Source organism: Trachemys scripta, chromosome 7 (genome assembly GCF_013100865.1).
Source record: "Trachemys scripta elegans isolate TJP31775 chromosome 7, CAS_Tse_1.0, whole genome shotgun sequence".
NCBI classification, from domain to species: Eukaryota; Metazoa; Chordata; order Testudines; family Emydidae; genus Trachemys; species Trachemys scripta.
In genome coordinates this window covers 5,437,097-5,462,210 of record NC_048304.1, presented here as the reverse complement: position 1 = coordinate 5,462,210, position 25,114 = coordinate 5,437,097, and the positions used below count along the sequence as shown (strand labels likewise).

The 25,114-nt window shown below is 39.5% G+C and overlaps 1 protein-coding gene across 3 annotated transcripts in view; it reads right to left on the bottom strand.

The window, feature by feature from the left end:
• The window catches only part of ATXN7 (ataxin 7), a 140,230-nt gene that overhangs the window by 94,725 nt on the left and 20,391 nt on the right, over positions 1-25,114 (bottom strand). For all 3 annotated transcript variants that reach the window (XM_034775579.1, XM_034775581.1, XM_034775580.1), the window contains 2 exons: positions 17,284-17,376; positions 170-421 (listed from right to left, as the gene is read on the bottom strand). In XM_034775579.1, coding sequence (XP_034631470.1) covers positions 170-410 — 241 coding nt within the window. In that variant the 5' untranslated portion in view covers positions 411-421; positions 17,284-17,376. The remainder of the gene's footprint in view (positions 1-169; positions 422-17,283; positions 17,377-25,114) is intronic.

Below are 25,114 nucleotides of genomic sequence, written 5' to 3'. Positions count from 1 at the left end.
GTGTCCCGGTCCCGGCCCCGGCCCCGGGGCTCGGGCAGATTCCCCCCGGCGGCGCTCCGCCTCCAAGGCTCCCGGGGGCAGCTCTCCCGGAGCGGTGCCAGGCTAGGGTGGCCCCGTGCCCGGGCGCTCCCGAGCTCCCCGGGGAACGTGGGGGGGGCGCTCTGCTCACCATCGTTTCCGTGAAGTTTAGCAGCATCGACCCAGTGGCTCCAGGGCTGCCCCAGCATCGCCTCCGGGCTGGGCAGGGACCTGCGCTCTCCGACGGTCGCCATTGCCGCTGTGGTGGCGGAGGGGCCGGGGCCGCTCTCTCCTCCTCCTCCTCCTCCGTGCCGGGGCCGCCGCCGCCGCTGCCTGGCCGCCGCCGCTCTGCGCTGTTCCCCTCTGACGTCACCCGCGGCCCGCGCCGACATTCTTTCCGCTGCTACAATGTAACGAGAAAAGTCAGCGGGCTCTTAAGGTGGCGCCGCGGTTAAGGAGGCTCCGAGATGTTACCAGCCCACCACCAAGACAGCGGGCTGCCGCCGCTTTGGACGCTGACAGGAGCGGAGCCAGCCGCTTCCTCGGATTCGGGTCCCCACTCACTTCCTAGGAGGCCCCTTCAGAGTCTCACTGAGGTCCGAAGTGGGGCAGTGTTTAGGATCCCACCTCATGGCCAGGGGTGTATAAGTAGCATAGGTGAGCCGGGATGTTCCCTTCCCCGTTGGCCCGCCCCCACAGTCGCTTTTAGGTCACTGGTGGCAATAAACGCAGCTGTTCTCCTCCCACAGCCCTACAATTCCTACTCAAGAAGCTGCTTTGCAAAAAGAGATGGAGGTGAAGACCCTACAAAAACAAAGTCCACATCACCCACCCACCCCTCCCAACCAAGTGAATTCTGAGAGGCAGACTCGTGGGAGGAGGGATATGGCTGAAGAAATGATACAGTAACGTCTTCATCAGCTACAATCTTCTCATTTTAGAAATAACTAACCAACATCTCCCCCTGCACAAATTGGGATCCGATTAACGTAGGTCAATCCCAGCAGCGCTCCCCAGACTCCCTTAAACAGGGCGCCTCCCTCCCCACCTTAAAGTCTTCACGTCACGCCCAGGAGTAGAGCTGTATAGGAAACAAGCAGGAAACTAACCCCATGTATGTAACTCATCCTCACCCCACCCTATACATACTCCTTTCACAAGGGTCACGCACCAATCTTGCCTTAAAAGGTGCCATTTAATATCTAATACAGTTCGCATTATTGTTTTTCCAGCTAGGTAGATTTACTAGTGGGAATGTCCCTTCTCCCAGGCTATGAGTCTTCACGACTTTACATCTGTCAAAACACACAGATGAAGACACAGGCTGCCAACTTTCTACGCTCTGGGTTATTTGGGGTTAAAAGAAAGCAGCATCAGCAAGAAAAATCTTTTCCTTTCATGAGAAAGATGTAAAGCTAAAATGATGACGAGCAAGACAAATTATTCTAAAGAATCCTTAACTGCTTCAAGCTCCTAGGTCAGCAGCTCCACTGACCGCTGTACAGTGGCACACTGAAATTAAAGGGGCACAACCCATTTAAAGTGGATATTTTAAAATAGTCCAAAAAATAAACGTTCTTTGTTAAAACTGAATATATTAATTAGACTGATACCGTTTTGTTTTTTACATTCCACTCAGACTGCACAATTAAATATATTTTGAATAGGTAAATTTCACTTTTGTTTTTACTCAATTTCATTTTCCAGTTATTCACGCAGAAATTATTGGTTCTTTACAAAACTGCTGGGTCACGTTTTTGATTCACAGATTTTGTAACTACTGCCCAACATTTTATTTTTAATATTTTCATTTTTTGCCTAAGCTAATAGATGGTGTTGAGCAGTATCTAATTAAGTGATAATTAATTGCTGTTAAGCAATTAAAAAATTAATCGTGATTAATTGCACTGTTAAACAATAATAGAATACCATTTACTTAAATATTTTGGATGTTTTCTACATTTTCAAAGACATTGAATTTAATTACAACACAATACAAAGTGTACAGTGCTCACTTTATATTTATTTTTATTACAAATATTGCACTGTAAAAAACAAAAGAAACTGTATTTTTCATTTCACCTAATACAAGTACTGTAATGCAATTTCTTTATTATGAAAGTTGAACTTACAAATGTAGAATTATGTACAAAAAATAACTGCATTCAAAAATAAAACAATGTCAAACTTTAGAACCTACAGTCCACTCAGTCCTACTTCAGGCAATCACTCAGACAAACAAGTTTGGTTACAATTTGCAGGAGATAATGCTGCCTTCTTATTGTTTACAATGTCACCTGAAAGTGAGAACAGGCGTTTGCATGGCACTGTTGTAGCCGGCATTGCAAGATATTTACATGCCAGATGCGCTAAAGATTCATATGTACCTTAATCTTCAACCACCATTCCCGAGAACATGCGTCCATGCTGATTACAGGTTCTGCTCGATAACGATTCAGAACAGTGCGAACCAACACATGTTCATTTTCATTATCTGAGTCAGATGCCACCAGCAGAAGGCTGATTTTCTTTTTTGGTGGTTCGGGTTCTGTAATTTCCGCAACGGAGTGTTGTTCTCTTAAGACTTCCAAAAACATGCTCCACATCTCGTCCTCTCAGATTTTGGATGGCACTTCAGATTCTTAAACTTTTGGTCAAGTGCTGTAGCTATTTTTAGAAATCTCACATTGGTACCTTCTTTGCGTTTTGTCAAATCTGCAGTGAAAGTGTTCGTAAAAGGAACATGTGCTGGGTCATCATCCAAGACTGTTAGAACACGAAATATTTGGTAGAATGCGAGTAAAACAGAACAGGAGACATACTATTCTCCCCCAAGGAGTTCAGTCACAAATTTAAATTAACGCATTATTTTTTTTAACAAGCATTATCAGTATGGAAGCGTGTTCTTTGGGGTGGTGGCCGAAGCATGAAGGGGCATACGAATGTTTAGCATATCTGGCATGTAAATACCTTGCAATGCCGGCTACAAAAGTGCCATGCGAACGCCTGTTCTCACTTTCAGGTGACACTAAATAAGAAGCAGGCAGCAGTATCTCCCGTAAATGTAAACAAACTTGTTTATCTTAGCAATTGTCTGAACAAGAAGGAGGACTGAGTGGACTTGTAGGTTCTAAAGTTTTACATTGTTTTGTTTTTGAGTGCAGCTATGTAACAACAACAAAAATCTACATTTGTAAGTTACACTTTCAGGATAAAGAGATTGCAATACAGTACTTGTATGAGGTGAATTGAAAAATACTATTTCTTTTATCATTTTTACAATGCAAATATTTGTAATAAAAATAATAATATAAAGTGAGCATTGTACACTTTGTATTCTGTGTGTAATAAAAATCAATATATTTGAAAATGTAGAAAAACATCCAAAATATTTAATACATTTCAATTGGTATTCTATTGTTTAAACAGTGTGATTGATCGCAATACATTTTTTAATCGCAATTAATTTTTTTGAGTTAATCACGTAAGTTAACTGCCCTAGATACAAACCTTTGGTGAAAAATATTTCTGATTATTAGCAGCTTTGCATGCTTGGAAGTAACCATAAGTTTTGCAAAATTAAACTCTTCTATGAACTGACTCCAAAAATATTTTTAAAATTCAGGGATTTTGTTAAAGTAAAATTACCAATTTAAAATCACAAACACTGATCCTGCGAAGCCTTAGACCATGTCTACACTAGCGAGCGTACAGCAGCCCAGCTGTACCGATAAAAGTGCACTGCTGTAAGATTGCTCGTGTAGTGGCTCTATGCCAATGGAAGAGAGCTCTCCCTTCAACATCATAAAACCACTTGCATGAGCGCCGATAGCTATGTCAGCGGGAGAAGCTCTCTCACCAACATAGCGCTGTCCACACCGATGCTTTTGTCAGAGTAACTTATGTTGCTCAGAAGTGTGTTTTTTCACACCCCTGTGTGACATACTGTAAGTTATACCGACAAAAGTGGCAGTGTAGACAAGCCCTCAGTCACATGCATAGTCCCAGTGACATTAATCTGATTACTTACATTGCATAGAGATAAACAGGTGTGTAAATCTTTGCAAGATCGGGGCCATATACTGTAAACAAATTTAATTACCTGTTACTTATGACATCTTAGATCCTAATCTTACAAAGATTTATGCACATGCTAAACTTTAATTGCAGTGAGTAGCACCACTGAAGTCCTAGAGCTTGCATGCAAACACTTAAGCACATGCATAACATTCATGTATGTTGTCTTATTGAAGACAATGGGACTATTCATGTGAGCAATGGTACACACACATGTTTAAGTGTTTCCAGGACTGGGATTTTAGATTATTAAATGTTAAAGAATTTTAAGAATCAAATTTACCAGTCACCATTTATGCTCTTTATAAGCATATTGTCCACTTCAATGCGGAAATAAAGTTTGTGGACAACACTAAGCTCAGAGGAGTTGTAAGCAAGGACCTTGATAAATTTGAGAACTAGTCTGAAATCAACAAAATAAAATATAGGCAAGTGCAAAGTACTACACTTAGGAAGGAAAAATCAAAGGCACAAATGCAACATGGATAATAACTGGTTAGGCATTAGTACAGAAGAAAAGGATCTAGAGGTTATAGTGCGTCACAAATTGAACATAAGTCAACAATGTGATGCAGTAGCAAAAAAGACTATAACATTCTGGGGTATATTAACCAGAGTGTCCCAAGTAAAACACAGTAGGTAATTGTTCTTCTCTACTTGGCACTGGTGAGGCCTCAAACTGCAGAATTGTGTCTAGTTTTGGGTGCCACACTATAGGTAAGATGTGGACAAATTGGACAGTTGTTTTCTATAATATGTAAAATGCATACATTACACTCAATATTAAGTCTGTGACATAAGCAAAAAAGCAAGTGATTCAGGTGGTAACAGATCTCAAATTCTTTCTTGAATGATGCAAAACTCTTCTTTCTGCTACAGAATCTAAGTGGGAAAAGACCCTATTGGTTTCTCCCAAGTTCATGGGGAACCTAACATCACATCATCACTGAGCTCAAATACTTGTATATCTAGGGAAAGTTAAAAGACAGAATTATAGGCTTGATGTTGAATTTTTCTAACTTATGTCACAGCTCTTATTTGCTAACACAGTTCCGGCTTGTTATGGAGGAAGCTGTCACAGGCATTGTAATCAATAAGGTTTCTTTTTTCTTTTCTTTTTTTGCACATTGTTGAAGGAGATAAACCAGTTTAGCCAAAAGTAAAACAAAAGACTTAATTCGGAAATAACATTACACGATGAACTAGCCCTTAAAATGAGCCAATATATTTGCCTATTTTTCTGTTAAAAATGTTGACAATGGTCCAGTTATTTAAACATGGTTACTGCTTTAAAACGGCTTGTGCCAATCAGTTAAAGAGACACCTTTTTATTTATCTATTAAACAGATACATATATGTTGGTTGTCCTCTTTCTTGCTACTGTCTACTCTTTCCACCTTGTTATTATCCCTGCCCCTCCCCCCATCAACAATGTTTTTGCTATATAGGATTCTGAGCGGGCCTAATTCTGCATGTTGGGCCTCAGGCTGGCTTTTACTGTACTATTTCGAAACATTTCCCCAGCATGTCATGAATACATCAGTATTCCAGTAGAGGGAGAAGAGTGGCAGCAGAAAGAGCAATTCATCAGTTCAGTGGACAAGATTACTGACTGTCAAATCAGAAACTAGGAATAATAAAGTCAGATGAGAAACTGATTTTATGGGAGCTGTAGATGGAGTGATAATTTTCTTTTTCATGGCTTGAGCAGACCAAATGTATGTGCTACAAGATGAGAAAATTACTATTCTTGCACATGCGTTACTTGTTTTTCTTTCCTGAATCACTCAAGTATCATTGTTTTAAAGTATAAATATAGTTTGGGGCAGTACTAAAAAAAGATCTGTCAATGGTTTGGGGGGGGAGGGAATAATTTTGAATGCATAAACAGGTTTGAAAAACTCACTTGCTGGGGCGATAAGGAATTTGGAACAAAAAAAATCAAGTGGGCATACTGGGGCTAGGGAGCAGAGCAGCCTGAGCAAAAAGAAAAGCCTAGAAGATGAATGATGCAGGAGCCAATATTCCTTTAAGAGAAAGAGAAGGGAGACCAGTAGTACTGCTAATATTTTCCTGCAGGAGGGGGCTTAACTGATGAAGCAGAGCAGTTCAGAGGCTGCTGTTATTTTAGGTAGAACAGGATGCAGAAAGGAGCCTGTGGGCGGATGGGTGAACGTGTAGGGAGAAAGAGGGGTATAAAAGAGAGAAAGGGTGGACATGAGGGGTGAGTGAGAAAGCAAATGGGGAGTACAAAACAGATGCATAGACAGAGAAAGATAGATCTTTGGGAAGAAGTGGAAGAAATGTGAGACCAAAAATATAGGTGAGAAGGTACAGTACAATACGTAGGAAAGAAAACAACGAAGTATAAGGACACAGAAGAAGAGAAGGAAAAGAAGGAACATCACACACCTAAAACAATACAGACAATAGGAAAGAAAAAGACGAGTGAAGCAAGAAGGGGAAACCAGGTTAAAACCCCCCACAAAAGGCAGAGTAAATTACAATGTTAAAGTTCATTCAATAGAAAGTTGATTGACAATGCTACAAACAAATATAATACAAAACCAGTACACAACTGGTTTTAATTGTGGGTGTCATTACTGGGGGACATGAGGTGTAGATATTGCTTCACCTGGGCAAGGAGGTTTCATCCTTGTGCTGGTGGTGCTGGAGAAATTTTTCAAGCCTAAGTCATAAGCATGGAACATAACAGCCATACTGGGTCAGACCAATGGTCTATCTAGCCAAATATCCTGTCTCTGATAGCGGCTTGTGCCAGATGCCTCAGAAGGAATGAACAGAACAGGGCGATTTCAAGTGATGCATGGCATCTGCTCCCAGCTTCTGGCAGTCAGAGGTTTAGGGACACCCAGATCATGGGGTTGCATCCCTGACTATCCCGGCTAATAGCCATCAGTGGACCTATCCTCCAGGAACTTATCGAATTCTTTTTTGAACCTAGTTATACTTTTTTGGCCTTCACAATATCCCATGGCAACAATTGTGCATTGTGTAGAAGAAGTACTTCCTTTTGTTTATTTTAAACCTACTGCCTATTAATTACATCGATGACCCCTAGTTGTTGTGCTATGGAAAGTGGTAAATAACACTTCCCTATTTACTTTCTCCAGACCATTCTTGATTTTATAGATCTTTATATTTCCCCTTAGTCATCTCTTTTCTAAGATGAGCAGTCCCAATCTTTTTAATCTCTCCTCCTATGGATGCTGTTCCATATACCGAATCATTTTCACTGCCCTTCTCTGCATCTTTTTCAATTCTAATATATCTTTTTCGAGATGACGCAACTTGAACTGCACACAGTATTCAAGGAGTGGGCATACCATGGACTTATATAGTGGCGTTATGATGGTTTCAATTTATTATCTACCCCTTTCCTAATGGTTCCTAATAGTCTGTTAGCATTTGTCGGCCACTGCACACTGAGCAGATGTTTGCAGAGACCATCCATGATGACTCCAAGATCTCTTTCTTGAGTGGCAGCAGCTAATTTAAAACCTATGATTTTGTATGTATAATTAGACTCACCAGCCTGTAATTTCAAGGATCACCTCTGGAGCCTTTTTTAAAAATCGGCATTACATTAGCTATCCTCCAGTCATCTGGCACAGGCGCCGATTTAAGTGATAGGTTACATACCAGAGTTAGTAGTTTTGCAATTTAAAATTAAGAGTTCCTTCAGAACTTCCTTCAATTTATTCTAAAACCGCCTCTACCGACACCTCACTCTCGGGATAGTTCCTCAGATTTGTCACCTAAAAAAGAATGACTTGAGTGTGGGGTTCTCCCTCACATCCTCTGCAGTGAAGATTGTTGCAAAGAATTCATTTAGTCTACACAATGGCCTTGTCTTTGAGTGCTCCGTTAGCACCTTGATTGTCCAATGGCCCCACTGACTGTTTGACAGGCTTCATGCTTCTGATGTACTTAAAATAAATTGTATAGCTATTTGCTCTTCAAACTCTTTCTTGGCCTGCCTTATTATACTTTTACACTTGATTTGACAAAGTGTATGTTCCTTCCTATATTCCTCATTCGGATCTGACTTCCAATTTTTAAAGGATGCCTTTTTGCCTCTACCTGCCCTCTTTTACTCTGCTGTTTAGCCATGCTGACCTTTTTTGGTCCTCTTACCAATTTTTTTTAAATATTTGGGGGTATACATTTAGTTTGAGCCTCTATTATGATCTTTTTATATTGTTTCAATGCAGTTTGCAAGCATTTCACCCTTGTGACTGTTCCTTCTAATTTCCGTCTAACTAGCTTTCTCATTTTTGTGTAGTTCCTTTTTTTGAAGTTAAATGCTACTGTGGTGGGTTTCTTTGACATTTTATCCCCTACAAGCATCCAATTCTTCCTGTATAATATTCCAGTCCCCCTTTGTATTGATGATGCCTACCAACTTTATGTCATCAGCAAATTTCATTAGCACACTTTGTGTGCCAAAATCATGAATGAAAATATTAAGCAAGATCAATCCTTGAGGAACTCTTGTAATAACCTCTTTCCAGCCCTGCAGGTTTCCTTTCAGCACAACCCTTTGTCATCTTCCTTGTAGCCAGTTCCGTATCCACCTTACAATTCTTGTACCAATCCCCATGTTCTCCATCTTAACTAATGATTAACCATCTGATACCATGTCAAATGCTTAAATGAAGTCCAGATAGATGAGCTCTACCACTTCCCCTTGTCTAAAAAATCTTTTATCTCATCAAAGCAAGACATCATGTTAGTCTGGCACAATCTACCTTTGGTAAATCAATGTTGCATTTTATCTGATTTTCCATTTAGTTCCATGTCTTTAATTTTTCTTTCCTTCAAAGTTTATTCTAAAGTTTTGCATACTATTGAGGTGAGACTAACAAATCTGCAGTTGACTGGATCACTTTTTGTCTCCTAAAGTGTTATATTTACTACTCTCCAGTCATACAGTACCACCCCCCCAATTTGACAGATTTATTAAAGATCCTTGCTACCAGATTTGCAATTTCATGTGGCGGTTCATTCGGTATTCTGGGATGGAGATTACCTGGACCTCCAGATTTGAGCACATTAAGCACTTTGAGTTTTGCTTCCAACATGGATGTAGTAATTTCCACTTCTATACACTCACTCCCATTTGCCATCTTGTCTTTGCCCCCATTATCATCTTTACTGAGGCAAAGTATTAATTTAATTTTCAGGCCATACCTAGATTATCCTTAATTTTTAACGCATCCTCACTGCTTAGGGGCTCCACTTATTTACTTATTCTTTTATTTATATGGCTAAAGATCCTTTTATTATTTGTTTTAATTTCCTTTGCAAGGAATTCCTTGACTTTGGCAATTCTCACTTTCTTCCTATACTTTCTGACCTCCAAGGCATAGTTTTCTTTGATGATCAATCCCTTCTTCCTTGCTGGGTCTGCTTATTCCAAAAATTCTTTTTCAGGTGGTTATTCCACCAGTCAGGTATGGAGCCTTTCCCTACAATTTTCTTACTCTTCCTTGAAACACAAATTCCAGAAAGGTTTTGCACCCCGACTCAAAGAAATTCCAAGGGCTGGCCTACATTGAAAATTTACATCAGCATAGCTACATCTCTCATGGGTGTGAAAAATCCACATCTCAGAGACATAGCTATGCCAACCTAGCCTCCAGTGTAGACAGTGCTAGCTTGACAGAAGAATTCTTCCATCAACCTAGCTATCACCTCTCGGGAAGGTGGATTAATGACAGCAATGGAAGAATCCCTCCGGTCGCTGTACTGACTGTCTATGCTGAAGTGCTACAGCGGAGCAGCTACAGCTGTGGCATTTTAAGTGTAGACATACCCTTAGTCTCCTCCACATTTAAGTCCCTGAGCTCTACAATCCAGCTAAAAGTGAGAATGATTCTATACCCTGGAGATCAGGACACTTTCCTAAAATGTGGGAGACCCAAGTTCAAATCCCTTCTCCACATCAGGTAGAGGGGGAAACTGAAGCCCAAGTCATACCAAGCAAGTGTTGCAATCACTAGGCTAAAGGTTATAATGGAAGTCGTCTCTTCCAGAATCTACCCTTTACAAATGCCTGAAAAAATCCATTTTGGGGCAAATGAAACATGTTTTGTTAGCCTCTAAACAGACGGGGTTTTTTTGATTTGGCAAAATTTTTCACAAGTTTTGGATTTGGTTCGACCTAAAGCAAATTTTTGTTTTTAAATGTATGAACTGCCAGTGAATTGAAAATTCACTTATTCGCCCAACTCTACAGTGGTTGGCAGCAGTGTAACTGAGGAGAAGTATGTCAATTTCAGACAGCAGCTGCCAGGACTTCTTGGGGCCCGGCAGCCTGCCAGGCAGGTAGCCACGCCCAGGGAGCAGGTTTTCGAAACAAAACATTGTGGGATTTTAGTGTACAAAAACTCAGAGGCCCAAGACTCTTAAAGGTATTTAGGGGTTGCTGCGCTCAGCATCATGCCTGACTGATTTAAGAGCCTAAATCTCTTCCTTTTCACAAGCAAAAGAAGAAGAAGGCAGAAGATTCCAGAAGTGAATCACTGACAAGGTAAGCAGTGGAGAGTTTTGTTTTTGTGGAACAGTGGTGCACCTTCTATGGGAAGAGGGGGCTGGATAGTTTGGATGGCTTCCACCTCAGTAGAAGGGGGACCAATCTCCTCAGGGACAGGCTGGCAAGAGTAGTCAGGATAGGGTTAAATGAATAGCAGAAGGGGAGAGTAAAAAGAGGTACGATATGAGCACACAGCACGAAATCGAGATGCTGAGAACAAAATTAATCAAGGAACCAAAAGACACGAAGAGAAGAAATTTCTGAATTGCCTATTCACCAATGCTAGAAGCCTGGGTAACAAAACAAAAGGAATTAGAATTGCTCAGTTCTGAGCATAAATTCAGTCTAGTTGGCATTATGGAAACCTGGTGGGATGATTCATATGATTGGAATGTTAAAATCAATCATTAGAACGTATTTAGGAAGGATTGAATGGGCAAAAGGGGAAGGGTAGTGGCATCCAAGGGTGGTAAAGGAGTTGGTGGATGTGATTGCAGAGCCATTGGCCATTATCTTTGAAAACTCATGGCGATCGGGGGAGGTCCTGGATGACTGGAAAAAGGCTAATGTAGTGCCCATATTTAAAAAAGGGAAGAAGGAGGATCTGGGGAACTACAGGCCAGTCAGCCTCATCTCAGTCCCTGGAAAAATCATGGAGCAGGTCCTCAAGGAATCAATTCTGAAGCACTTAGAGGAGAGGAAAGTGATCAGGAACAATCAGCATGGATTCACCAAGGGCAAGTCATGCCTGACTAACCTAATTGCCTTCTATGAGGAGATAACTGGGTCTGTGGATGAGGGGAAAGCAGTGGATGTGTTATTCCTTGACTTTAGCAAAGCTTTTGATACGGTCTCCCACAGTATTCTTGCCGGCAAGTTAAAGAAGTATGGGCTGGATGAATGGACTATAAGGTGGATAGAAAGCTGACTAGATCGTTGGGCTCAACGGGTAGTGATCAATGGCTCCATGTCTAGTTGGCAGCCGGTATCAAGCCGAGTGCCCCAAGGGTTGGTCCTGGGGCTGGTTTTGTTCAATATCTTCATTAATGATCTGGAGGATGGTGTGGACTGCACTCTCAGCAAGTTTGCAGATGACACTAAACTGGAAGGAGTGGTAGATACGCTGGAGGGTAGGGATAGGATACAGAGGGACCTAAACAAATTAGAGGATTGGGCCAAAAGAAACCCGATGAGGTTCAACAAGGACAAGTACAGAATCCTGCACTTAGGATGGAAGAATCCCATGCACTGCTACAGACTAGGGACCGAATGGCTAGGCAGCAGTTCTGCAGAAAAGGACCTGGGGGTTACAGAGGACAAGAAGCTGGATATGAGTCAACAGTGTGCCCTTGTTGCCAAGAAGGCTAACGGCATTTTGGGCTGTATAAGTAGGGGCATTGCCAGCAGATTTAGGGACATGATCATTCCCCTCTAGTCAACATTGGTGAGGCCTCATCTGGAGTACTGTGTCTAGTTTTGGGCCCCACACTACAAGAAGGATGTGGAAAAATTGGAAAGAGTCCAGTGGAGGGCAACAAAAATGATTAGGGGGCTGGAGCACATGACTTATGAGGAGAGGCAGAGGGACCTGGGATTGTTTAGTCTGCAGAAGAGAAGAATGAGGGGGGATTTGATAGCTGCTTTCAACTACCTGAAAGGGGCTCCAAAGAGGATGGATCTAGACTGTTCTCAGTGGTACCAGATGACAGAACAAGGAGTAATGGTCTCAAGTTGCAGTAGGGGAGGTTTAGATTGGATATTAGGGAAAAAATTTTCACCTGGAGGGTGCTGAAGCACTGGAATGGGTTACCCTAGGGAGGTCGTGGAATCTCCTTCCTTAGAGGTTTTTAAGGTCAGGCTTGACAAAGCCCTGGCTGGGATGATTTAGTTGGGAATTGGTCCTGCTTTGAACAAAGAGTTGGACTAGATGACCTCCTGAGATCCCTTCCAATCCTGATATTCTATGATTCTATGACTATGTCAGAAATGGCATTACCTGTTTCTGAGTCACTGATAAAACTCAGAAGAAAATGATCTTGAATTCTTATGTTCTAACAGATAAAGCACAACACGGGTATTAGTTGGTGTCTGCTAGAGACCACCAAATCACACTTGGGAACAGGATGAGGGCCTCCTTACTAGCCTACCTATAATGTGTAGGGGAAAAAGCTGCACCTTGGAATTTCTAAAAATATAGAAGCCAATTTCCTAACTTAAAAAGTGTTGCAATCAACATGGGAGAATTCTTTATTAAATCTTGTCCTAACAGATAAAGAGGAATTAGTCACAGAACTAAAAATTAATGATAGTTTCGTTACAAGTGATCATGACTTGATCACATTTATAATGTGCAAGCAGGATAAAGACCAAACTAGTAACAACACACACATACTTGATGCTTTAACTGGGCCAATTTCACAAAGCTGAAAATAATTATGAGCCAAATCAGCTGGCAGGAAGAATTTAATCAGAATAAATGTGAATGATAATTGGGCATAAGTTAAAATCCCCTTACTAAATACACAAAAAGCCACAATCGAGGAAGAAGACTGTACTGATTAAAAAACCTATCTGGTTTAGAAGGGAAGTGAAGGCAGCTGTAAAAAATAAAAAGGTAATATATAAAACAGATTGAAGAAAGGGGAAATTGATAGTAATGAATGGTTTCAGAGTAGCAGCCGTGTTAGTCTGTATCCGCAAAGAGAAGAACAGGAGTACTTGTGGCACCTTAGAGACTAACAAATTTATTAGAGCATAAGCTTTCGTGGACTACAGCCCACTTCTTCGGATGCATATAGAATGGAACATATATTGAGGAGATATATATACACACACATACAGAGAGCATAAACAGGTGGGAGTTGTCTTACCAACTCTGAGTAATGAATGTAAATCAGATGATAGGAATTGTAGAAAACTGATTACGGAAGCCAAGGGACACAAGTAGAAGTCTATTGCTAATAGAGCTAAGGACAGAGTTTTTTAACAATATTAGTAACAAAAAGAATCCTGACAATGGTATTGATCCAATACTATATGGATCAATAATGTAGAAAAGGCAAAAGCATTCAATAATTATTTCTGTTCTGTATTGGGGGAGGGGGGACCGGGGGAGCGGAAACATCTGATACAGTCTCATTGTATGTGATAATAACACTCTAGTATCAAAAAGTAACAACTAGTATCTCTGAAGGTTGTTAAGCACAAGCTGCTAAAGTTAGACATTTTTAAATCAGAAGGGCCACAAAACTTGCATCCAAAAGTTTTAAAAGAGCTGGCCGAGGAGTTCACTGGATGGTTAAATGTTGATTTTCAATCAGTCCTGGAACACTGGGGAAGTTCCAGAAGACTGGAAAAAAACCTAATGTGCCAATTTTTTAAAAGGGAAAACAAGATGACCTGGGTAATTACAGACACATCAGCCAGACATTGATCCCGAGCAAGATAATGGAGCAGCTGATATGGGATTCAATTAATTAAGAATATTGGAGGGTAATACAATTAATGCTGATCACCATGGGTTAATGGAAAATAGATCCTGTCAAACTAACTTGATTTTTTTTTTAAATGAAATTACAAGTTTGGTTGATAAGGGTAGTAGCGTTGATGTAATATATTTAGACTTCTGTAAGGTGTTGACTTGGTATCACATGACATTTTGATTACAAAACAAGGCACACATTCAATGAATTAAAAACTGACTAACTGATAGGTCTTAAAATGTAACTGTAAACCGGGAATCCTCATCAAGCAAGTGTATTTCCAGAGGGGTCTGCAGCGGTCAGTCTTTGGCCCTATGCTATTTAACATTTTTATCAATGACCTGGAAGAAAGCATAATATCATCACTGATAAAGTTTGCAGATGACACATAAATTGTGGGAATGGTAAATAATGAAGAGGTCAGGTCACTGATTCAGAGCAATTTGGAATCACTTAGTAAACTGGGTGCAAGCAAACAATCTGCATTTTAATATGGCTAAATGTAAATGTACCGGTATACATCTAGGAATAAAGAATGTAGGCCATACTTACAAGATGGAGGACTCTCTCCTGGGAAGCAGAGATTCTGAAAAAGTTTTGGGGGTTGTGGTGGATAATCAGCTGAGCATGAGCTCCCAATGTGACAGTGTGGCCAAAAGAGCTAATGTGATCCTTGGATGAATAAAAAGGGGAATCTCAAGTCGGAGTACAGAGGTTATTTTAGCTCTGTAGTTGGTACAGGAGTGACCACTATTGGAATACAGGGTCCGGTTCTGGGGCCCACAATGCCTAAAGGATGTTGATAAATTGGAGAAGGTTCACAGAGGAGCCATGAGAATGATTAGAGGATTAGAAAACATGACTGATAGTAACAGACTCAAGGAGATCAATTTATTTATCTTAACAGAAGATTAAAGGATAATTTGATTACAACCTATCCCAGGACTACAGATTATATGTATCTACATTGGGAACAAATATTTAATAATAGGCTTTTCAATCTAGCCAAGAGAGGTAAAACACAATCCAGTGGCTGGAGCTAGACAAATTCAGACTGGAAATAATATGCGTATTTTTAACAGTGAGAGCAATTAACCACTGAAACATGGTGAATTCTCTATAACTGACAATTTTAAAATCAAAATTGGCTGTTTTTCTAAAAGATCTGCTCCAAGAATTATTTATGGCCTTTGTTATATAGGAGCTCAGATTAGATTATCATAATGGTCCTTTCTGGCCTTTGAATCTAATAATCTATTTTCAAAAGGGATTCAGACACTTAAAACTCTAAATCCCTTTTGAAAATACGATTTAGGCTCCTAAATCAGTTAGGTCTTGTGACACTGTAAGCAGAAACACCTAAATACCTTTAAAAATCTGGGACTTTGCCTTTTAGGATGGGAAAACTTTCCACAACCTTTTCCCACCCAGCTCTGCTAAATTGGGGTGAAAATATTTAAAGTAAGTTTCCCTAATGGTGCATTTAGTATGCATTTGCACGTTTATAAACAAATAAAGGAAAAATAAAAATAAAAGATCTTAGGCCTGATTCTCCATTGCCCTGTACACAGTGCTGTAATTTACATTAATGTAAAGTCAGTGTAAAACGCTACTATTCTGATAGGACAGCCTTTAAAACCATTCTGCAGTCTACACTCACTTTGCACTAATGTAAATGACTACACGAAGTGCAGGCCCAATGTACCCCACACTATACATTACTGTCTTCTTCAGTCATCTCTCTTTTTAAAATCCTACAATTTGCAAGGAAGATAAGCCAAAAAGGAAAAATCCTCACTTTTCTTCTGTTGTTCTGTTGACATAAAATTGCTAATATCAAGCATACAGTAGAATACTGTAGTAATATTGACTAACGTGTCCTTCTGGCATAGTCAGGTATCCCAGTAACCCTGTATGAATTTAGTGCTTGAAAGTTGTTCAATTCATAAAAAGGAATTTAATTACCTACAAAGGAAGTATTCCTGGTCTCTGTTGTGTGGTACAAAGGCTCAGGTTCACTTGATATGTGCTGTAACAGTTAAGTCTAAATTGTGCCAAGCAGCATACCAAGTCCTAACTGTTGTGCTCTGAAGTGAAAGTCTCAACTGCTGAGCCATAAATCTATACTTCTAATTTCACATGCCAAAAATCATATGACCTTGCAATGTGGGTCCACCAATAATACTTTTACAACGTTTTCTTCCCTTCAAATAGCACCTGACTTGATGTAATTACAAGTTCCAAGTAAAAAGTTTCAATACAGGTTTTCAAAGAAAAAAATACTAGTTTTAGCTAAGCTGCTCAAGAGAAGATATCAGTAAAAAGTCAGACTGTAAAAAAAGCCATACTGTGACAAACATGCCTCACTCTTCCCCAGATCATCTCTGCCACTCAAATGAGTTCTGCTTCATTCCGTTTTGCAGACCAGCTCCATGCTAACTTTATGGCACTTTCTATAATAATCTATTTTTAAAAGTATAAAAAAGCTGGTTGGCACATGAAAAATTAACTAAAGTAGTCTCAGCTCTTCAAATTTGTGCATGAAAGGCAAATAGAACAAATCCATTATATTTTTAAGTTGTTTCACCATATCAAAGAAAAATACACACAAACAAGTACAACACAATTGAAGGGGTAAAGGAGAGAGAAATGCCAGGGAGACCAGAGGAAGAAACTGCATCATGATACTATCTCAAGGAATTTTGCACCCCATCATAAAATAATGCTGTTTTACCCAAGACTATATGAATATAGATAAAACTGAAATTTGATTATCAAAAAAAACAGTTAATATCTCCCAAAGTATATCAAACACATAGATAAAGACTCTTCTTACACAAAACTCTACTCATTCAAGTTACTTTCATGTCCGCTATCTCATTCAGATAAATGAAGTTTGACTGAATGTTTGAGGTTTGACAAGTATGCACAGAGAGCTTATTCTGGCTGTTTGGAAGGTCTCTTTACTTTCCACTGAAACCTGCATTTAACACCTGCATCTTATCAAAACATCACCAAGCTGCGTCTGATAGCACTTCTGTCTTGCTTTGCAACCCTGTGAATATCCTGTTCTTCATGTTTCTCACATCTGAACTATGAGAATACGATGTTTAAGAAAAAAATATATAGGTAAGTATGTCACAGTACCTTTAAAGTATGGTAAAACTCTGGGTTGATTTATCAATTGATCGTCATCTGTTTGGATTGTGGAAGCTCTCTCTGACTTACAGTCGTTTAACTCTGAAACGAAACAAAAATATATGACTACTACAATAATAGGAAATTTACAATCTTATTTAGCTGACATTCCATAACTGCAATTTTTGCCTTGAAATATTAAAGTGCTCTAATACAATGCATTTTACCTATTTTACACCAGAGATTATTTAGTTTTTACAGTGAATTTAAATGTTAATATATATTGTAAACAGAGAATGTAATTTAGCATAACGTGCACAACAGGTCTTTCAATGATAGCTCACCAATTTCAGAACTAATATTTATTTAAAAATGCACCGATTTAAGTCTCAACCATCATACCAGTAGTAATATTAATTTAGACTAAAAATGTCTGTGTCTAATTTAGAATCTGCTCCTATGTGCTACAGCAGTGGTTCTCAAACTTTTGTACTGGTGACCCCCTCACATAGCAAGCCTTTGAGTGCGACCCCCCCTTATAAATTAAAAACACTTTTAAATATATGTAATACCATTATAAATGCTGGAGGCAAAGCAGGGTTTGGGGTGGAGGCTGACAGCTCGCGACCCCCCATGTAATAACCTCGTGACCCCCTGAGGTGTCCCAATCCCCAGTTTGAGAACCCTTGGTCTACAGGTTCAGGGCCTTAGCAACTGTTTTTACACTAGACTTTTTTCCCTCCACAGTGCAGCTCCACCAACAGTAGCAAAGAAGGGCCATCCATTTGTGTACCCTGGCCAACAGCGTTTTTACCACCATGGCATGTAACTCATGTGCCCCGTGGTGATAATTTACATGTAACCTTGTTCATTATTTTACCACTGACAAATTATGTACAAGAATGAGAGAGAGAGAGAGAAGCATATTAAGGCCTTATCTACATGAATCTGTTTTTAAACCAGTTAATTAAACCAGTGCAAGCCTCTGCTTTGACACACTTGTTTTGTTTTAATTTTCTCTAAGTAGCTACTAGCTGCTAAGCCACTAGCTTCTACTAATCCTCTCTGGTGCCCATTGTGAAAGGTGGTATAGGCACCCACAGTATTACTTTTTTCTATATCGTCTGCTAGGCCAGCCTTTTTGGTTTGTATTTGTACACTGCCTAACACTATTAGGCTGGGCCCTCTAGGTACTATCACAATATAAATAGAATTTTATTAGGAAATAGAGAACCCTCAGCATGTAGATCTCCTCTACTCTATGTGGAAGTTTGCCTAGGCAGGCAAAAGAGAAAAAGTAATGTAGCCAGAAACTGTATTACCTTTCAAAATGTTCTATGGAGCAGAGACTTTTTGCCTTCTGCTTCCTTCATCAATAACCCACACCCTTCCATGTAGAATAGAGTAGTTATATCATTTATATTAAGATAGCACTTAGAAAGCCCAGGCTCTTTGTGCTAGGCACTATGCAAATACGAACCAAAAAGTCTATCCCCCCAAAGAGTGTACAATCTATGGGCTTGTCTCCACTTATCGGGGAATCAACATGCGGCGATCAAACCCACTAAATCGACCGCCGATCGCTCTCCCGTCGACTGTGCTACTCCACTGGAACGAGAAGCATAAGGTAAGTCGATGGGAGAGTTTCTCCCGTCAACCTAGCGCAGTGTAGACACCGCAATAAGTCGACCTAAGGTACATCGACTCCAGCTATGTTATTCACGTAGCTGGAGGTGCATAACTTAGGTCGACTTAGCCCCGTAGTGTAGACCTGCCCTAAGTATAAGTCAAGAGGAAAATACAACAAATATTATGGGATCAGAAGTCAGAAATGAGGTTATAAAAATCAGCATGATAAACAGTGTGGTAAGCAGCAACCTGACCACTAATAAGTTTTTGTCGGTATCACAGTAGAGTTGAGTTTTAAGGAAGGATATGAAGAAGGACAATGTGGTGACTTTACAGATTTTTATATGCAGTTTGGACCTTCTGTGAATAAGAGGTGGCAAGGAAGAAAGTAAGATGGTGCTTGTTGGGAGCTTTTACAAACGAGCAATCAAGATTGGCACAGTTCGCAGAGAAAAGTGTAAAAGAGATGACAGGGTGGGTGGAGATGAGCCTTATATGAGAAAAGCATTTGGGGCTTGATGGGATGGAGATGGGGAAAACCAGTGAAAAGATGTAAAGAGAAGAGTAACATGGTCAAAGCACCAAGCCCTACATTTTCAAAACAGTATGTCAGGTTTTAAGCCATACATCTCCCATAAAAAAGTCAATGGAAAGAAGTGTGGCTGCAAACATGAAGGAATACTTTAAAAATTTGCTGTTAAAGAAAATAAACAGGAGTAATGTTGAAATTCACCAGAGCAAAAGCTAAATCCCAGACAATACATATCAGCAGTTTAAGGAGAAATATCTTTACAAGAAAGTTGTAGTTAATAAAAATCAAACCAAAAGCTCACGAAAAACATTAAAAAGCCAGGAAATTGAAAGTTAAGATTACAAGAAACTTTAACATTTGAAAGTATGGAAATTCAAATTTAAGATAGCCAAACTACTGTTGCCCTTTTTCAAACCGAGCAGACAGTCAAATTTCAGGGCAGTGGGAATGTTCCTGTTGGAATCAGAACTGATGGGAGTCTCGTATTTTCCTTGATACAATCTTGTTTATTTACAAGGAATGTACAAGTCCTGCTTTTCCAAACGCAGGAGGAACCAATAAAAGGAGCAGTTTCCTAGCTTACAGCCCCAAACCTCATTAGCCAACTCCAGACCCAAAAATACTCTAGCTTTTTCCAGGGCCACACAGTGCTCACTGGGTACTGCTTGGCTTTCTTGCTTTTTGCCTTTGCCTCTCCACTCTCTATGTTCTCAGTTTGTGTATGTTCTCACACATCCACACACACCTGGTCACAGTCCCCACTGAAACAACAGCCCATTTGGTGCTAGTTTCTGGGCAGTCTCTAATAGCCCTTGTTTTAGGAGTGGCCCCTTAACTGTCTCTTACAACTATATTAAATGAAGGATGTGGTCACACACATTGGTTTGTACAAGGTTTCCAGTCAATCCATAACAAGGCACCACCCAACTCATAAAAACAGCACATACCTCAGCTTTGCCAATCATCCCAATGAGGCCTAAAATGGTGACACCCAATAAATCATCCCAAATAGAATATATATATAAATAAAATAAATGACCAATGATATAAGGTTAACTATTTACAGGTATACAGTATCCTTCTGTCAGGAGAGGTTTGCATCACCAACATGAAATAAGTTATTCCCACCCAAATCCCTTTTGGGCTTTTCTTTCCCTGGATTTCCCTTCAATCACCAGTGAGGGACTCCTTTCAGTCAGCCCCTTAAGAATATCTACTGTTTCTGTGGAATTGGTTGGCTGAGGCAGACCCAGCCCATTCTGTTTGAATGGGAGATTCATCTCTGTAACAAATTTTCCAGCCTCAACTTCCACAAATACATTCTCAGATTTGGGGTGGGGGAAGGTATTAGGGGGTAGGCAGCTGAAATCCTGTCCCCCAAACTGTAAGCTCTAGTATCTATGTCTAATATGAAAGGGGTTTGAAACTCAAATAAGCCAAGAGAGGAGCAGTCCCAAAAAACTTTTTCAACTTTGAAAATGCTAAATAACACCTGACTGACAAATGAAATGATTTTCCTTCTTCATTATTTGCTACTTGCCAGAAACATTCAGCAAATAAACAGGATCAGTTCTTCTTTCAGACCCACAAGAACTTTGGCAGCTAAGGTTTCCCTGAAACCTCGGGTCTCCAAACAGGTTTTAACCACTTCCCAACACTCCTTTGCTGAAAAGCTACCACAGCGTATAGCTGTTATAATGGTTTCTACCGCCTGGGGCAGGACAATTTATTCACTGCAAACCACTTGCCTACAAACCATTTGTCTCACCTGGGCCATACCTTTCCCTGAACAAGCGGCGAACCGGCTTTGAGAACCACTGATCTAGTCCAACCCCCTGCTCAAAGCAGGACCAACAGCAACTAAATCATCCCACCCAGGGCTTTGTCAAGCTGGGCCTTAAAAACTTCTAAGGGTGGAGATTCCACTACCTCACCAAGTAATCCATTCCAGTGCTTCACCACGTTCCTAGTGAAATAGTGTTTCCTAATATCCAACCTAGACTTCCCCCAATGCAACTTGAGACCATTGCTCCTTGTTCTATCATCTGCCACCACTAAGAGCAGCTGAGCTCCATCCTCTTTGGAACCCCTCTTCAGGTAGTTGAAGGCTGCTATCAAATCCCCCCTCATTCTTCTCTTCTGCAGACTAAATAAGCCCAGTTCTCTCAGCCTTTCCTCGTAAGTCATGTGCCCTAACCCCCTGATCATCTTCGTTGCCCTCCACAAATTCCTTTTGTGAGGCATCCAGCTCCTGTTTCAGGAACTGTTTTAAATCCCATTGGCCACTTGTCTGTAAGCACCTTCATTACTTGTTCCATCTTCATTCAGGAAGAACACCAGTTCACAATCTTGGAAATTGGATCCCATTACTAACACCAGTGTTGCCCTTTTGACTCACGCAGTTCCCCACAGACTAAGGGTGTGCCAGGAGGTCTGTTGGATGAAGGAGTTATAAGCACAGTGCAATGAACTATGGCTGTTCAGGGCTGCTGGATGTCCTTTAGGGACTATTGTAGCCCAAGAGTACGACAGAGCATCTCTTGAAGCTGAATCAGCACCCTGCAGCCACACAACTCTAGAGGTGCAAAGATGGAGTTAAAAATATAAACAATACAAAAAAAAAATCAATAATTTATTATCCTCCTCCTGAGATTTAATATCCATTTTTACATGTACAGATTACAGAATCAAAATGCAAGGACGATGTTTTAAATGGATCCCCCAAATGGAAAGTAAGACAGAATCTTGAGATTTACCTTTGAATCAGCCGCTCATGATTCCATAGTATTGTAATTTATACTAAACTGTGAGGATGCTTCCCATTACTACTTGGATATTTACTATTTATTGTTACAAACAAAGCACAATGGAATTCCCAGTGGAAAGGTACAAGATTTTTCCTCAAAATACATCAGAGTTTTTCTTAAACATTTCCATAAATATCTTTACAGATAATCAGATTGTTGCCACTACTATCTGACAGTCAACAGATGACTATCAAAATCTTTCCTGTAACTATCTCAAAATGTTGGTAATGGAAACCTATCAAATAAATTCTTGACAATAAAGTTCACTTAAAGTGTTTTTACTTCTCTGTCTGCTGTTTTTATCTGTATAATTATTGCACACACATGTCCAAATTTATTGTTTTTGCCCAAACAGCGAATTATACAGTTTTGCCAGTGGTTTCAGCTGCATCTTCAGTAATTTTCCTTTTAATTTCTATATCTTACTCAACAGTAGGCAGTAAGGTTAATGCTATAATAAGATGTCTTTGCATACTTGCTTCAGCTGTTTAAGTAAGTATAAAACACAGACTAGGAAAATACATGGTTTGGAAACAGTGAATGAAAATTTGGTTGCAGTTTCCCCACATAAATAGGCAAGTCTACTTTATTCTAAAGTACTGTATCTTATGGTATAATTTAAGCCACCATTTGAAGGGTTAGCACACAAACAACATTAGCAGCCAGCTAGGACAGATAAAGACAACAGAATAATATTTTTACATTTTATACAATATTTCATTTGTGAAAAACAAAGTGAAAAATATAGTTTATATTTTTGATGCTATAAGAATATTCAATGCTGATCACAACTTCTTATATCAACAACTCCTGAAGTATTCTATACAAAAGACTGTTAGGCAAACACTACTAGATTCCATGACTTTCCATATATCAATGTTAAAAAAAAAACACCCTTTATGCACCATATTTAAAAAACGAAAGGAGAAAAGCATATTATGTCAAACAAGGAGTACTTAAAAAAAATTAAAACAAACACACACACATACTTTGCAAGTGAGGGCATATCTAATCAAGACAATAGAGAGCATATAATTAGACAATTTACAAAATGTATTATTGAGCTTCCATTCCATGTAAAAGAGATAGTGGATTATTCAAAGTACACAGTTATGGTTACTACAAATTTAAGATTTTAAATGAGCTCTCTGGGTATATCACTATTTTAAGTTGTTGCAGATCAAAATCTGTACATATTTATATTACTACAAGGTAGTAATTTAAAAATGCTAGCAATATAATATTCAGATGAATATCATCTGAAAATTTGACGTATTTTTTAGGTGCTATACCACTAACCTTAAAGAGACGTTGGTTCTTATACAGGTACATCACTGTTCTCAATGTAAACAAAGGACAGTGGCATGCACCCCAGGCTAAGGATGTCAGCATTTTTCAAACACCTTTCTGACTGTTCTATTTTATGGTGATGCAATTTGACCTACATTTTCAATGGCTAAAGAGAGACAGAGAAATACAAAAGGGAGAGATGGAGAAGAGAGAGACATTTTCTGTCCTCACCCTCCATTAACTAGATCTTTGTCCCTGGAAGGAGTGTTAATAGGGAAGAGACAAAGTGGAATATCTTAGTAGTAAATTTTGAATAGAAAGCTAAAAAATGGAATGATATAAGAAAAAATAAGATTTTTCTATGATCCTGTGCCCTCAATAAGCAAAGCAGAATGTAATGTAGAATCAGTGTTAGATGCTAGGAATAGGAAAGCTCATTTTATTCAATTAGACCTCCCATCATAAGAGGTAATGGGGGCTCTTTCTTGACATACCAATGCACAATCCTGGCAAAATTCCAACAATACCTAGACCTCTTCTTTATTGTAAATGAATTTTTCATGCAAAACTGTACTAGATCATTGTCAACTCTCACAAAGCCTGGATTTTAAGTACCACGTGTATCCTGTAAATTGGACTATGGCTAAAGATCTTTCCAACCTAGAATCTTTCCTCTCCTAGTGTCTACTGTCAGTTTTACCAATTTATGTCTAATTTTAATCACTTATAATCTATCCCAAAGCATGTAAAAAAATACTTTTTAAAGTAAAACCCACTAGCACAGATAAACTTAAGTACAGAGAAACCCAGTGAAAACAGCAGTACAAAACCAGGCTGTCAATATTCAAATGGTGCCCCCCCTATTGTCAAGTATTCCTAAATCAGCTATATACATTAATTTAATACTAAAATGTGATATAATCAATGTGATATTTTCATTTAAATAGTTTGATAATTTCACACTGAAGGCAGAGAAAAAGTTTTAAATGCTTTTTCATTCTATTGTAACTAAAAACAGCTTGGCTTTTAAAATACATTTTTTTTCCTCTCTCAGCTAAGCTATAGTAGTTGCAATGTCAGATGCTTGCTATTATGCAGTCACTGGTGTAAAATAAAATTGGACCTTTAGATTGCAAAATCTTTAGCTGTCATTTTTCTGCATGTCTGTAGAGTGCCTACCACCACTCTCCTCCCTGCAGTAGTGCTCTTTACTACAATACACATAAACAGTAATAAGAGAAACTGCTGTAATGCATCAAAACTAAGTGACAGGTTTTGATCTTACTTACACCAGTATAAATCCAGTGTCTTCAAAGAAGTTTCTCTGGATTTACACCAATGTAAACGAGAGCAGAAACTGGCGCTAAGTGTCGTTTTAATCCACAAATCAACACAAAGTTTAGATTAACTCCTAGTATTGACCACTAAGGGCAGGTCTACACTTAAAACGCTGCATTGTGGCTGCGTCGCTGTAGTGCTTTAGTGAAGACACTACTATGCCAACATGAGAGCTTCTCCTGTCAGCATAGTTAATCCACCTCAGGGAGAGGCGGTTGTTGCTCTGTCGATGGGAGAAGCCCTC